General features: G+C 44.3%; 2 protein-coding genes across 2 annotated transcripts; both read left to right on the forward strand.

Annotated features, from left to right (window-relative positions):
- The first annotated feature begins 8,813 nt into the window (after positions 1-8,813).
- LOC129819659 (elongation factor 1-alpha, oocyte form) lies at positions 8,814-12,374 on the forward strand. The gene is made up of 8 exons (XM_055876110.1): positions 8,814-8,923; positions 9,668-9,824; positions 10,352-10,531; positions 10,640-10,936; positions 11,036-11,186; positions 11,276-11,532; positions 11,620-11,854; positions 11,957-12,374. Exons 2-8 carry the CDS (start codon positions 9,681-9,683, stop codon positions 12,076-12,078), a joined length of 1,386 nt encoding a protein of 461 aa, XP_055732085.1. The 5' UTR covers positions 8,814-8,923; positions 9,668-9,680; the 3' UTR covers positions 12,079-12,374.
- Positions 12,375-12,610: 236 nt separating this feature from the next.
- On the forward strand, positions 12,611-16,547 carry LOC129819658 (elongation factor 1-alpha-like). Its single transcript, XM_055876109.1, has 8 exons — positions 12,611-12,720; positions 13,316-13,465; positions 13,988-14,167; positions 14,277-14,573; positions 14,753-14,903; positions 15,004-15,260; positions 15,475-15,709; positions 16,072-16,547. Exons 2-8 carry the CDS (start codon positions 13,322-13,324, stop codon positions 16,194-16,196), a joined length of 1,389 nt encoding a protein of 462 aa, XP_055732084.1. The 5' UTR covers positions 12,611-12,720; positions 13,316-13,321; the 3' UTR covers positions 16,197-16,547.
- The last annotated feature ends 50 nt before the right edge of the window (positions 16,548-16,597 follow it).

Consider the following 16,597-nt stretch of genomic DNA (forward strand, 5'->3'; position numbering starts at 1 on the left):
AATCTCACTAGAATAAAGACCTCCTCCATTCCTGCCATTATTGAAAGAGATCATGATACCTCACATCTCAAAATAGGGCTACTTAATGTTAGATCCCTCACTTCCAAGGCAGATATAGTCAATGATCATAATCTTGATGTGAATGGCCTGACTGAAACATGGCTTAAGCCTGATGAATTTACTGTGTTAAATGAGGCCTCACCTCCTGGTTACACTAGTGACCATATCCCCCGTACATCCCGCAAAGGCGGAGGTGTTGCTAACATTTACGATATCAAATTTCAATTTCCCCCAACAAAAAACGACGTTTTCGTCTTTTGAGCTTCTAGTCATGAAACCTATGCAGCCTACTCAATCACTTTTTATAGCTTTTATAGCTTTTTATTGCCAGCAGCATACCACCCTGCATACCATTGCTGGCTTGCTTCTGAAGCTAAGCAGGGTTGGTCCTGGTCAGTCCCTGGATGGGAGACCAGATGCTGCTGGAAGTGGTGTTGGAGGGCCAGTAGGAGGCACTCCTTCCTCTGGTCTAAAAAATATCCCAATGCCCCAGGGCAGTGATTGGGGACACTGCCCTGTGTAGGGTGCCGTCTTTCGGATGGGACGTTAAACGGGTGTCCTGACTCTCTGAGGTCATTAAAGATCCCATGGCACTTATCGTAAGAGTAGGGGTGTTAACCCCGGTGTCCTGGCTAAATTCCCAATCTGGCCCTCAAACCATCATGGTCACCTAATAATCCCCAGTTTACAATTGGCTCATTCATCCCCCTCCTCTCCCCTGTAACTACTCCCCAGGTCGTTGCTGCAAATGAGAACGTGTTCTCAGTCAACTTACCTGGTAAAATAACGGTAAAATAAATAAAAAATAAATAAATAAAAAAATAGCTACTGTTTACAGGCCTGGGCCATATACAGCGTTCCTCACTGAGTTCCCTGAATTCCTATCGGACCTTGTAGTCATAGCAGATAATATTCTAATTTTTGTTGACTTTAATATTCACATGGAAAAGTCCACAGACCCACTCCAAAAGGCTTTCGGAGCCATCGACTCAGTGGGTTTTGTCCAACATGTCTCTGGACCTACTCACTGTCATAGTCATACTCTGGACCTAGTTTTGTCCCATGGAATAAATGTTGTGGATCTTAATGTTTTTCCTCATAATCCTATCGGACCACCATTTTATTACGTTTGCAATCGCAACAAATAATCTGCTCAGACCCCAACCAAGGAGCATCAAAAGTTGTGCTATAAGTTCTCAGACAACCCAAAGATTCCTTGATGCCCTTCCAGACTCCCTCTGCCTACCCAAGGACATCAGAGGACAAAAATCAGTTAACCACCTAACTGAGGAACTCAATTTAATCTTGCGCAATACACTAGATGCGTTACACCCCTAAAAACGAAAAACATTTGTCATAAGAAACTAGCTCCCTGGTATACAGAAAATACCCGAGCTCTGAAGCAAGCTTCCAGAAAATTGGAACGGAAATGGCGCCACACCAAACTGGAAGTCTTCCGACTAGCTTGGAAAGACAGTACTTTGCAGTATCGAAGAGCCCTCACTGCTGGTCGATCATCCTATTTTTCCAACTTAATTCAGGAAAATAAGAACAATCCGAAATGTATTTTTGATACTGTCGCAAAGCTAACTAAAAAGCAGCATTCCCCAAGAGAGGATGGCTTTCACTTCAGCAGTGATAAATTAATGAACTTCTTTGAGGAAAGATCATGATCATTAGAAAGCAAATTATGGACTCCTCTTTAAATCTGCGTATTCCTCCAAAGCTCAGTTGTCCTTAGTCTGCACAACTCTGCCAGGACCTAGGATCAAGGGAGACACTCAAGTGTTTAAGTACTAGATCTCTTGACACAATGATGAAAATAATCATGGCCTCTAAACCTTCAAGCTGCATACTGGACCCTATTCCAGCTAAACTACTGAAAGAGCTGCTTCCTGTGCTTGGCCCTCCTATGTTGAACATAATAAACGGGTCTCTATCCACCGGATGTGTACCAAACTCACTAAAAGTGGCAGTAATAAAGCCTCTCTTGAAAAAGCCAAACCTTGACCCAGAAAATATCAAAAATGATCAGCCTATATCGAATATTTGATTACTATCTAAAATTTTTGAAAAAGCTGTTTCGCAGCAACTCACTGCCTTCCTGAAGACAAACAATGTATACGAAATGCTTCAGTCTGGTTTTAGACCCCATCATAGCACTGAGACTGCACTTGTGAAGGTGGTAAATTACCTTTTAATGGCGTCAGACCAAGGCTCTGCATCTGTCCTCGTGCTCCTAGACCTTAGTGCTGCTTTTGACACCATCGATCACCACATTCTTTTGGAGAGATAAGAAACCCAAATTGGTCTACACGGACAAGTTCTGGCCTGGTCTAGATCTTATCTGTCGGACAGATATCAGTTTGTCTCTGTGAATGGTTTGTCCTCTGACAAATCAACTGTAAATTTCGGTGTTCCTCAAGGTTCCGTTTTAGAACCACTATTGTTCTCACTATATATTTTACCTCTAGAATGTCATTCAAAAACATAATGTTAACTTTCACTGCTATGCGGATGACACACAGCTGTACATTTCGATGAAACATGGTGAAGCCCCAAAATTGCCCTCGCTAGAAGCCTGTGTTTTAGACATAAGGAAGTGGATGGCTGCAAACTTTCTACTTTTAAACTCATACAAAACAGAGATGCTTGTTCTAGGTCCCAAGAAACAAAGAGATCTTCTGTTGAATCTGACAGTTAATCTTGATGGTTGTACAGTTGTCTTAAATAAAACTGGGAAGGAACTCTGGGTTACTCTGGACCCTGATCTCTCTTTTGGCGAACATATCAAGACTGTTTCAAGCACAGCTTTTTTCCATCTACGTAGCAATGCAAAAATCTGAAACTTTCTATCCAAAAATTATGCAGAAAAATGTATCCATGTTTTTGTTACTTCTAGGTTAGACTACTGCAATGCTCTACTTTCCGGCTACCCGGATAAAGCTCTAAATAAACTTCAGTTAGTGCTAAATACGGCTGCTAGAATCCTGACTAGAACCAAAAAATGTGATCATATTACTCCAGTGCTAGCCTCCCTACACTGGCTTCCTGTTAAGGCATGGGCTGATTTCAAGGTTTTACTGCTAACCTACAAAGCATTACATGGGCTTGCTCCTACCTATCTTTCCGATTTGGTCCTGCCATACATACCTACACGTACGCTACGGTCACAAGACGCAGGCCTCCTAATTGTCCCTAGAATTTCTAAGCAAACAGCTGGAGGCAGGGCTTTCTCCCATAGAGCTCCATTTTTATGGAATGGTCTGCCTATCCATGTGAGAGACGCAGACTCGGTCTCAACCTTTTAAGTCTTTACTGAAGACTCATCTCTTCAGTAGGTCATGTGATTGAGTGTAGTCTGGCCCAGGAGTGTGAAGGTGAACGGAAAGGCACTGGCGCAACGAACCGCCCTTGCTGTCTCTGCCTGGTCGGTTCCCCTTACTCCACTGGGATTCTCTGCCTCTAACCCTATTACAGGGGCTGAGTCACTGGCTTACTGGTGCTCTTCCATGCCGTCCCTAGTTTGTGTCGGGGGCTAGGGTCAGTCTGTTATATCTGGAGTACTTCTCCTGTCTTATCCGGTGTCCTGTGTGAATTTAAGTATGCTCTCTCTAATTCTCTTTCTTTCTCTCTCTCGGAGGACCTGAGCCCTAGGACCATGCCTCAGGACTACCTGGCATGATGACTCCTTGCTGTCCCCAGTCCACCTGGCCGTGCTGCTGCTCCAGTTTCAACTGTTCTGCCTGCGGTTATGGAACCCTGACCTGTTCACCGGACGTGCTACCTGTCCCAGACCTGCTGTTTTCAACTCTCTAGAGACAGCAGGAGCGGTCGAGATACTCTCAATGATCGGCTATGAAAAGCCAACTGACATTTACTCCTGAGGTGCTGACTTGTTGCACCCTTGACTACTGTGATTATTATTATTTGACCATGCTGGTCATTTATGAACATTTGAACATCTTGGCCATGTTCTGTTATAATCTCCACCCGGCACAGCCAGAAGAGGACTGGCCACCCATCATAGCCTGGTTCCTCTCCAGGTTTCTTCCTAGGTTTTGGCCTTTCTAGGGAGTTCTTCCTAGCCACCGTGCTTCTACACCTGCATTGCTTGCTGTTTGGGGTTTTAGGCTGGGTTTCTGTACAGCACTTTGAGATATCAGCTGATGTAAGAAGGGCTATATAAATACATTTGATTTGATTTGTGGTTTTTGACGTCAGAGGAGTCTTTTTTATTTTTTATTTTACTCTGGCCATTTTAAAGTCAGCTGGGACGCAGCCAGTGGTAAGGGATGAGGGAAATTAGGAATGGGAGAAGGTCTCCAGCGATGGTCTGGAGGAGGGGATGGGGTTGTCGGGCGGCCGGACATAACTAGTCGCAGGATTTCATCTGGAGAGAGGGGGGAGAAAGAGATCAAGGCATAAGGTAGTTCTGTGTGAGTGGGACCAGTGGACTCAATAGGCTGAGTTAATGAGGAGCAGATGTTGTCAACCTTCTTTTCAAAGTGATTGATAAAGTTGTCCATAGAGGGAGAGTTTCCTAGGGTTAGAGGCAGAAGCTTGACATTTTGAATGATAGAGACTGGCTTTAGCAGCAGCCCCATAGGAACAGAAGGTAGAGAGGAGGGACGGAAAGGATGATAGGTCCTCCAAAGTTTTTTCAATTTTTGCTCAGCTGCCCGAACCCCTGTTCTGTAAGCTTGCAATGAGTCACTCAGACACAGAACAGGAGGGGAGGGCCGGGCGGGAGGAAAGGGCGAGTCATTGGATGTGGAAAGGGAGGAGTGTAGGGTCGAATAGGCAGAATCAGGAGACCGGAGGGAGAAGGATTTAGCAGAAGGGAGAGATGATAGGATAGAAGAGGAGAGAGTAGTGGGAGAGATTGCGATGGCGCATGACCATCTGGGTAGGGGCTGAGTGGCTAGGGTTGGAGGAGAGGGAGACAGAAAAGGAAACAAAGAAGTGATCAAAGACCTGGAGGGGGTTTACAGTGAGATTAGTAGGCAAACAGCCTCTAGGCCAGGCTCTCTGAGTCTGCTGGTCCACTACAGATTCACTAATTCTGTTTTTTTTGTTGCTGTCGGGACAGTTAGTGGGATTCTGCCCGAATTAAACAGTTATCTGCCCTGCCAATTTGATGTACATGATGTACAAATACAACATTATGTATTATATCCCCAAGGCAAAAGTTGTCATTTTAGTGTCAGTTTAGTGAGGCCCCAGGACAAAATGAAAGTAGCTAACAGTAGGCTCCATGGGGGAAAACCTGTAATTAAGGTGGCACTCCAGTCTCATTTTCAGCTCATTTAACAACTGATTTACTTAACAAAAGGTGGTACAGGTAGTCATCAGCATGCTTCAGTCCTAATCCGGCTAGCCGAAGCGCATACTCCCTTAAAAGACCTTCACTTGAAAAACGAGAAAAAAAAGCGACAGTAGTACTGTCTGTCCCTTAATAGTCAGAATGAATCTAAGATCACTCAGGAAATCTGTCATAAATTGGAGGGAGGCTGATAACATCGACTTCCCATCAAACCAACTCCTTGATTGCCATTGAAGTTTGCTGTTGTGTCTGGATAAAAAAACACTTCCTCAAAACATTATTATTATTTTTTTTACCCTTTTGTGTGTGTGCTTTAATGTATTTATACTTGGGATATTGCTTTCAACAGTAAACGTTCAAATATCACTGGAGGTTGTCTTACAGCATAGTTTTCTCTTTGTCAGTCCTACCTGCTCTCATCCCCTTCCCCTTTCTGGTGGACTGCATTTATTCAGCCCTTTAGCTGTTAATCATAGCACTACAGTGAATGCACAGTCACCTCCTACCTACTTCCCATTTTGTTTCACCTACTTGTAAAATAAACTTAGCTGAATATTCATAACACAACATATGATTGTCATATTTGATCATAACTGTTATGTCACATTTTAAAGCTGAATACTTGTTGTCACCGCGTCCCTATTAAAAACAGGAATACAGATAGGAACCGAGAGAGTGTCTCTTCATAACATTGTTGGGTTTGGTTTAGCAATGGTTTAATTATACAAGTTTGGGTGGCGTTGGGCGTCAGCAAGCCAACCCAATGTTGTAGATTCAACAAATTGCCCTTTTGTTAAGAATGTAGTTAAGTTCCATTCGCCTGCTCTTCTGGTTTTAGTGCTGCAACCACCCTTTACTTGTTGGCCTTTTTTACTGTGATATTCTGTGCTAGATCCTTCCTCATTCTTAAAGGAAGACGCAGTACTGTATCATCTTTTAGGATTAGGGACAATCAGGGCACATTTCCTGTGTTTAGTTTATTCATGATAAATGTGCAAACATTTTTGACACATAAAACCCAGCCAAATATGTGGGCCAATGTAATGGGGAAACGTTAATGGAATAAACCATTTGTCCTGTTTTCTGATATATCAGGCCAACACTTCTTAAAAGATCCTCCTGAACTCTCTGAGGAAGGCGTCTGACACGCTGAAATGTAATCCTGAATAAACCTAAAGATCCATGCATCTTTCTGAGTGCTCCTCTTTCTTCTTTGGGATAGTCATCTTATAGCTGCCAGGGTAAGATGTTTTTTGTCTGGCCCCCTGGAATCCTGTTCCTGGCCAATGCATCAGCGCTTCTATTCACCTTTGCTTCCCCCTGTTTTTTTCAACCTCTTCCGGCTTCCCATCCTATATCTCCTCTCTTCCTCGGACACTATCTGTGCATTCGCCCACTATCTCTGACATGGTTTGTGAGTACCCTTCTCTCTCACCCACTCTCTCTTTCCCCCTCTCACTGTGCTGTGAGCTGATTGAAGCAGCAGCTGAGCTCTGTGACTGTTACCTGAACTGAGGAAAAGATAGTCGGGGAGTGGCGTCACCGTGCCAAGGGATGCCAGCTGTCCTATATCAGGAATTCAACGGTGATGGGGACAGTACGGAGGCTGCAGGGCCCTGAGTCGGACCTCTGTGACCTCTCCACAGCATCCTTTGGAATAGGCTCAATAGATCAGAATATATTGATCATATATTGGACAAATGTCAATATCCACATCATCAAATCTTTGTGGTGCTGGGAATGAAATAATTCAATGTCTATATTGTAGTTTGTTTGTTTTTTGGAAAAGGTTGACTGAAATGTTGATAAAAAAACATGCATTTTCCTCACTAATATGTATCATAAAACACACTCACTGACAAGGCTATGGGGAAAAGGAACTGTAGAATGTAGAACTGCAATCAGTTACATCACCCACCTTTGATCCAGTGTTATAGAATGTAACATTGCTTGTGGACTGGGTGGGCAACACAACAAGGAGAGGTTTAACATGGCTTTTACTATATTTATTGGAGAATTTGCTTGATATGATCATTATGGAAAGCACTCAGTGTTAGCATTATACTCTGCGAATGTGAGTGGAGAATCTAGCGGGACTCCCTCACACTCATTGACCACTGTAGTCACTCATCTTGGCCTGGTCTGAACCTCTTTAGAATCTGAATGTGTGTGAGATGTGGTGGAGGTGCCCTCCAGGCCATTGAAACAATGAGCCTGGCTCTCCCTTTTCAGTGCACTGTTTGAGTGAAAATCTATGTATTTGTTATGTTGATTGGGTCACCTAGAGTCAATACAGGTGGATGGTGATAATGAGAAAGTCAAGGGCATGTATTTTCAGTCTAGTGTAGCCTGCTCCTGAGGCAATAATCCCAAAAATGTGCTTCTCTTCACCGACAGTTTATGGTCCACAGAGTAAAAATGTATAATTTAAATTTGATATGACAATTGTGTAAACACTATGTACTAATGTTGAAAAAAAGTGTATGAAATGATAGAATTTCCTTTTTAGAAAACAGGCTTCGATCATCTCACTCAGGTTTATGAGACAGAGTGAGGATTGGTTTGTTGAGATAACTAATCACATTCAACATACAGTGGGGAGATTTATTTTCAGATTACAGTTTAACTCTGTCAGTTGAGTTATGGAATGAGTCTCTGGTTTATTGTTCATGTTTTTCTCATGCCAATAAAGAGTGTGTTTGGACAGTGTTATAGGGAAAAAGACAGAGACAACATATTAGATTGTATACAAATAATTATAAAATTAAAATTTGAGGTGAATTAGAATGGTTTGTATTGACAATTTTTGTTTTGTAGTACAATTAAAGCCAGAGAGAGGCTGACAATTAGGATGGTAATGCAACAATGTATCAAGTAGCCCCTTATGGGAATCATCAACGTTCTCAAACCTCCAGCATCATCATTGAATATGATAGATTTTCAAGAAGAAGCAAACATCCAGAGAATCCAAATATTTGAGGTCCAATGATAGGCTAGTCTTGACCACTTGGGGTTATTTAATCAATTTATCAATTACCAAGCTATGTTGTTTTTAGATTATTTGATTGAATGAGAAAGGATTACTTTCAAAATTGAAAATATTCTACATCATGACATAGCAGGCGAGGATCGTTTCTCTGGTTTTGGCTAGAAGGGAACAGTTTATGTATGACCAGAAATTACTATTGTAGAAGGTTATGAGAATTTACGCAGCAGGTTATGAGAATTAACGTGGTGAATTCTGAGAATTAGGTAAAGGTTCGGAAAGGGGTTAGCGAAGAGCTAAGAAGAAGACAGAAAATCAACTTTTGATGTAAATTTGAAATAACCTGTATTCCCTCTATCCTTGACCAGTTTTTGCTGAATTGTGTGTGATTTGCGGATTCGAATAGGGAGGGGAAAGGAAGCGGGGGTGCAACCCAATCTGGCCACCTCCCCGTGTATAAAACTCCAACTCAACCATCATTCTTTCTCTTTCTGTTACCTGGCTAAGGGCAACAGCAGTGGTAGTAGCAGTGTGATTTCGTAGTGACACCGGTAAGCGCGTTTATCATCATTAAGCCTCAAGTGGTTTCAAAAACGGGCCTAATCTGTTCTTGAATTTACAAGTTTCTTATGTTTTTATTTTTTATAGCTAGCCGAATTGCGAAAATGTACTATAGCTAACACATTTCAGTTAGCCTTCTGTCTGTCTCAATTAACCTGTGGATTTGATGGTGTAACGTCAAGGATGCTGCTTTCTTAAATTACCTTATACAAATGGCCCTAATGTTGTCTTTACTAAAGTTTTTAGTTTGTCAGAAAATTACACTTTTCGGTTGGGGGAGGGGAAACTGGGGGGAAAGAACAAAGGATACTAAAGCAGTGGTCTGTGTGGCTGACGAACTAAATGGAATGTCTTTATCCCATTAATGTAAATTGCACGGTAGCCCAGACGACAGGTGTCGAGTTGTGATAGCTAAATTCCTTTAGGATATTTGGAAATCTTTCTGTAACTTAATACGACGTGGCCCAGAAGTAACACGTGTCTCGTTTGGCCCATGGCGGACTAAGGCCTACGTGGTCATGGCTCACTCACCCTTTGTCAAATCGCATCGGTTGAGTTAACATTGTCGAGTGACTTTTTTTTTATGGGGTCCTATTCTTAATGGGATATGTATATTTTTGGACCATCGACAAAGATGCTCTGATGGTTATACAGAGTGACCGGCATTTTATTTGCAGCCATATTCCCAGAGGCAATGAGGTTTAGCTGAGTAGTTTTATCTAATTTTATTTCAGAAACTAAGCGACCATGGGAAAGGAAAAGATCCACATCAACATCGTGGTCATTGGCCATGTCGACTCCGGCAAGTCCACCACCACCGGCCATCTGATCTACAAATGCGGGGGTATTGACAAGAGAACCATTGAGAAGTTCGAGAAGGAGGCTGCTGAGGTAAGCATTTTCTAAGCTTGTTGGTTACAATACTTCGGATTAAATGGCGACGCCAGCATGGTCTTTGAACAGCGAAGCCGGTAGGGTGTGTAACGAGTGCGCGCATGTGGGGTGGCGCTTGCGCGGGCCTAGCGTCCGGGTAATGACAATGCACTTTGTGTAATGGTGGCTGAGGCCTTCGTGGCAGGAAGGGTACAACGTATATATTGTTTTAGCTAACCGTAACTTACTAAACGAATTATCCTAACCGGCTACGGAAAGTCGACAATAAGTTGTGTACCATCTCTAGTAAACCCTTCATTGCACGCAGTTTCTATTTCCACTTAATAAAATGCAGAAATTACGTTTCTGAAAGTAGACTGAACAATCCATTTCAGTTTTCTAATTCGTGCAAATGACTGGCATAGTTTCCCATAACATTCGAGGCCTGACCCTGAATGTTGTACTTGCTCACTACGCAATTTGACATGTAGCTTGAAACATTGAAGTTATTTGATATAGGAACTAATTTGACTTCCCCTTTTTAGATGGGTAAGGGCTCTTTCAAGTATGCCTGGGTGCTGGACAAGCTGAAGGCTGAGCGTGAGCGTGGTATCACAATTGACATTTCCCTGTGGAAGTTCGAGACTGGCAGGTACTACGTCACAATCATTGATGCCCCCGGACACAGAGACTTCATCAAGAACATGATCACTGGTACATCTCAGGTGAGTGGGGCCCGCTGCATTTAGACTGTACTGTTTATCTAAAGCCTATAAGTTTCAGATTAATGTATTAAGATGAGCCTTAATTTCTCTTCTCCCCCCCCCCCCCAGGCTGATTGTGCTGTGCTGGTCGTTGCTGGTGGTGTTGGTGAGTTTGAGGCCGGCATCTCAAAGAACGGGCAGACTCGTGAGCACGCTCTCCTTGCTTTCACTCTGGGAGTGAAGCAGCTCATCGTTGGAGTCAACAAGATGGACTCCACAGAGCCCCCCTACAGCCAGAAGCGTTTTGAGGAAATCCAGAAGGAGGTCAGCACCTACATCAAGAAGATCGGCTATAACCCTGCCACAGTCGCTTTTGTGCCCATCTCTGGGTGGCATGGGGACAACATGCTGGAGGCTAGCCCTAACGTGAGTAGTCCATCCCCACAGTACACTACTATGTGTAATAGTCTTGTCTGTCATTTGCATACATCCTACTGTTTCTAAATGTTTTTTCTCTTATTCCAGATGGCCTGGTTCAAGGGATGGAAGGTCGAGCGTAAGGATGGTAACTCCAATGGGGTGACTCTGCTGGAGGCCCTGGACAGCATCATGCCCCCATCCCGGCCCACAGACAAGCCCCTTCGTCTGCCCCTCCAGGATGTTTACAAAATCGGTGGTAAGAATCTGTTAAACTTTGTGTAGTGACTGACACGCAAAGGCTTGGTTCTGCTCGTTGGTTAATCTACCCTCCCCTGGTTTCCTAAGGTATTGGAACTGTACCTGTGGGCCGTGTGGAGACGGGCACCCTCAAGGCCGGTATGATCGTCACCTTCGCCCCCGCTAATGTCACCACTGAAGTCAAGTCTGTGGAGATGCACCACGAGACCCTGGAATCGGCTATGCCCGGTGACAACGTCGGCTTCAACGTCAAGAACGTGTCCGTCAAGGATATCCGTCGTGGCAACGTAGCTGGAGACAGCAAGAACGACCCTCCAATGGAGGCTGGCACTTTCACTGCTCAAGTAGGCATACGGTTTAAAGTAGGGTGGGGCAGGTTACGTCCCCTGACCATAGTTCTTGCGTTAATTGACCATGCCTTGTTTTTACAGGTTATCATCCTGAACCACCCTGGCCAGATCTCCCAGGGCTATGCCCCTGTGCTGGATTGCCATACTGCTCACATCGCCTGCAAGTTCAGTGAGCTCAAGGAGAAGATCGACCGTCGGTCCGGCAAGAAGCTTGAAGATGCCCCCAAGTTCCTGAAGTCTGGGGACGCTGCTATCGTTGACATGATCCCCGGCAAGCCCATGTGTGTGGAGAGTTTCCAGGAATACCCCCCTCTTGGTAAGTTATCCACAGGCCATTCGTCACCATGACATTAATAATCCTTGAAGGTCCTCTATGGTTCTGGCAAATTAGTAACGCTATTTTTTCCATCTCCTGCAGGTCGTTTCGCTGTGCGTGACATGAGGCAGACAGTCGCTGTCGGTGTCATCAAGGCTGTTGACAAGAAGGCCGCCTCAAGCGGAAAGGTCACAAAGTCTGCCGTTAAGGCCGGTAAAAAGTGAATTCCCCTCCCACAGGACGTCCCTCGGGTGGCGCGGTCTGCTGCCCTACATCCTGCGGCGTCTCAACACCTGAGCTCTATACTTAAGGACTGGTTAATGCTGATTAAAACTCATCGTAAAAGTTTCCGCAGGAAAGGAACCCAACGTGGAGACAATTGTGGCTTCGTCATTACTGGCGGTGCCTCTTTCAGTAAAATTGTGTAAATGGTTGAGAACTGAACCTGTTTGATTCCACTATTAAATTGGAAGGAAACTGCTGGTAACTAATAAAGGTCTTTAAATGTCTTGACCAAAAACCTTGCTGTTTTCCTTAATCCTTTCTCCTTGTGCTTGTAGTTCAGTGGGAGCTGCTCCATAGGGTAGAACAAGTGCAATACTGTATGTAACTGGTCTTTGCAGCTGGTTTGACAGATCCTATCCCTGACAGCTGCAGGGCTGTGCCCAGTGATGGGTTTTTGCAGTCCAATCACCTTGGTGGGTTACACTGGTGCAACCAATAGCACCCTATTTTATTGATGACAGCTGTGCTCTAGCATTTGCAGTTCTCCCGCCCCTCACAGCACCGGTATAAAAATAAATGTGAGAGCAAATTCTTCCCTTTTTCTCCGGTCTAAAGCAGGGATAACCGTAAACCTATCGCAGGTTAGTGCAACAGAATGCTTATTTCAGGATGTACTGGTCATTAATGGCTTGTGTCAAAGCTTCACTCAAAGCTGTTAGCTTAAAATTGTGATATTGGGGTGGTAATGAGTTGTACCAGCCTAACAAGTAACTCCTCTAGGAACATGATTAAGGACCGGTCTAATTGTACTAGAGATGGGTGTTTTTAACTGCTCGTTTTCATTTGGATTCGATAATGGTCATTTCGGTCCAGCATAGTTGATCCTTCATGTTTAGAGGCTAACGATCTACCAGCGAACTAATCGCCTGAACTTAAAGTTAAACTAGAAGGATAACTAATTGGTTTGAGTTGGGGTTAGACGTGTCGTTATGTTTAACTCCAACTAGGCGGGGTGTATGACTTTGACTGTGGTAACTAGTGACGACCCAACATGGCCGGCTCGCTAGTCCTCCGATTTAACATGGAGGACGATTTGCGGATAGCACATGGTGCATGAGTCAGTGGTGCCTATGCGTCAGGCGTCAAAATGTTATGCATCTGCTACCGTGTTATTTGCGTGTATTTTGTATAAATATATTTGTGCATAGGTAGTTACGTCAGTTTCCTTTCAATCAGTAAATCATGGGAAAGGAAAAGATCCACATCAACATCGTGGTCATTGGCCATGTCGACTCCGGCAAGTCAACCACCACCGGCCATCTGATCTACAAATGCGGGGGTATTGACAAGAGAACCATTGAGAAGTTCGAGAAGGAAGCTGCTGAGGTAGGTTTGGGCGCCCTGACATTTCTCGGGATATTTTATGTCTGCAGCTATGAATAGCGATGTTTTAACGGGCGTGGTTACAAATAAATCCTTGGAAAGATTGCTTTGACACAAGCGACACCTACTGTACAAAAGTGTTTCGCTGTCAGTTGTGGCCAGTCATTCTGCGGTAACTGAATGCAAAAATGCCTTCTAAAAATGGTATTGAGTCATTTAAATGCAAATCGTTTAGTCGGGTAAAAAGATATCACTTAAAATGAAGGTATGCAAATGATATGGTGGTCAAACGTATTTGGGCAACAGGATATTGCTGGAAAGAAACTTGCTCAACTAGCAGAATAATCTTCATCTGATTAGGCAGTCATTTTGTGTTAGTCTGGATTGTGTAAATGACAACTGCCAAAAAATGATATGCTTTTGTAGTAGGCCTAATTGGGTAGATATGATCTAAAAATATTACAGAACTGTGTAGGCAATAGACTTAAGTGAAATAAATGCAAACTTAATTCTCGGCTTGTGTAGATGGGCAAAGGCTCTTTCAAGTATGCCTGGGTGCTGGACAAGCTGAAGGCTGAGCGTGAGCGTGGTATCACCATCGACATTTCCTTGTGGAAGTTTGAGACCGCCAAGTACTACGTCACAATCATTGATGCCCCCGGACACAGAGACTTCATCAAGAACATGATCACTGGTACCTCTCAGGTAAAGACAAGCTTTAATAATCATTGCTGGTTTCCTGTTTCCTAATTATGAAATGATCAGTAGTGGCATTTTACCATGAAGTTTGAAGTGTGTCATGTCTTTGTCTCAGGCTGATTGTGCTGTGCTGGTTGTTGCTGGTGGTGTTGGTGAGTTTGAGGCCGGTATCTCAAAGAACGGGCAGACTCGTGAGCACGCTCTCCTGGCCTACACTCTGGGAGTGAAGCAGCTCATCGTTGGAGTCAACAAGATGGACTCCACAGAGCCCCCCTACAGCCAGAAGCGTTTTGAGGAAATCCAGAAGGAGGTCAGCACCTACATCAAGAAGATCGGCTATAACCCTGCCACAGTCGCCTTTGTGCCCATCTCTGGGTGGCATGGGGACAACATGCTGGAGGCTAGCCCTAACGTGAGTAGTCCATTCGCACAGTACACTCCACTGCAGCAGTGTAGTTTTAGGTGGTCATATGCCTAAATGATTAGGGCTGGAATGTTATAGAAGGTAAAGCACTGACAGGTCAGCAAGCCTCATCCTAACTTTGATCCACACAAAAACAGTAACATTGTTTCTTCTGTTTCCCATTGCAGATGGGCTGGTTCAAGGGATGGAAGGTTGAGCGTAAGGAGGGTGGCGCCAATGGTGTGACCCTTCTGGAGGCTCTGGACTCCATCCTGCCCCCCTCCCGCCCCACCAACAAGCCTCTCCGTCTGCCCCTGCAGGACGTCTACAAAATTGGAGGTAAGAACCAGTCATAGATCAATATGTTTCAATATACTGGTTATTCTCTTTAGACATGAAGAGGTATGGCTCTTGTGGGTAAATACTTGCTTCCCTTTAGGTATTGGAACAGTGCCCGTGGGCCGTGTGGAGACTGGAACCCTGAAGGCTGGTATGATCGTTACCTTCGCCCCCGCTAACGTCACCACTGAGGTGAAGTCTGTGGAGATGCACCACGAGACCCTGGAAGCGGCTCTCCCCGGTGACAACGTCGGCTTCAACGTCAAGAACGTGTCCGTCAAGGATATCCGTCGTGGCAACGTGGCTGGAGACAGCAAGAACGACCCTCCAATGGAGGCCGGCAACTTCACCGCTCAGGTGAGAGATGGGACTGATTTTAAATGTAGATTTATTAAAGATAATAGAAAATACTCATATTTCCAAGTCTACTTTCCTTCATGTCTCGTTTCTGGACAAACATTTGCACTTTCATTAAACGTTTTTTAAATTCTATTTACCCACGTTCCAACCCCCTGTCAATGTAGTTCTAGATTCTATCCCATCCTTACCCAACCTTTACCCCAATCCTCAGGTCATCATCCTGAACCACCCGGGCACCATCTCCCAGGGCTATGCCCCCGTGCTGGATTGCCATACCGCTCACATTGCCTGCAAGTTCAGCGAGCTCAAAGAGAAGATCGACCGTCGTTCCGGCAAGAAGCTTGAGGACAACCCCAAGGCCCTGAAGTCTGGAGACGCCGCCATCATCGTCATGGTGCCAGGAAAGCCCATGTGTGTGGAGAGCTTCGCCGCCTACCCTCCCCTCGGTGAGTCACACACTAATTCCTTATGATGATGATTATGGGTCTTATTTATGCAGTGCTATTGAAAAACTGAATGTTACGTGGGGGGTTATCATCACTGTATAGGACCCATCTGGGTAATGCAGCCGTTTGGTGTTGAAAGACCTCACCACACATTTACTGTTGATTGCTTGTAAGAAGGTGAAGAGATCTTACTAGCCTTAATACCTTACAACGTCACTTACAAAAACTCTTTTGGAACTACAATAACTTCTGGAATATTCTGACACTCCATTTACTGTAGCAAAACTAATTTAGCCTGTTACACAAAAAAATCATTCAGGCCTGTCCAGTACCCATTTCTCTTTGCTGCTGCATCGTTGCAGGTCGTTTTGCCGTACGTGACATGAGGCAGACCGTGGCTGTTGGTGTCATCAAGGCCGTCGACAAGAAGGCTGCCAGCACTGGCAAGGTGACCAAGTCCGCCGTTAAGGCTGCCAAAGCTAAATGAATTCCTGCTCCAGACATCCAGCAACAACAAAGCGTGTCACCGGCATCCCATCCTGCAGTGTCTCAGAACCTGAGCTCTCTACTCAAGGACTGGCTAATGCTAATAAAAACCCATCGCAAAAATTTTCGCAGGAAAGGAAAGCAAATTTTCGAAGAATAATGCTTTAGGGAAAATGATGATAAAATAAAAAACCATGAACATGAACTGCCAAAACGCTGCTGTTTCTTGATTCTCATAAAGCCAAAACGCTGAATCAGTTACTGTTGGATACATACTGCTATCTATCATGAAATTATATGTTGTGCTAGAATATTAAAATAAAGTCTGGTTCCTGTTGCTGTGAAACATTGAGCTAATTGTCAAATTTTGGATTGATTTGCTGAATACACTCCATTGGTTTA

Source organism: Salvelinus fontinalis, chromosome 22 (assembly GCF_029448725.1).
Source record: "Salvelinus fontinalis isolate EN_2023a chromosome 22, ASM2944872v1, whole genome shotgun sequence".
Classification (NCBI taxonomy): domain Eukaryota; kingdom Metazoa; phylum Chordata; class Actinopteri; order Salmoniformes; family Salmonidae; genus Salvelinus; species Salvelinus fontinalis.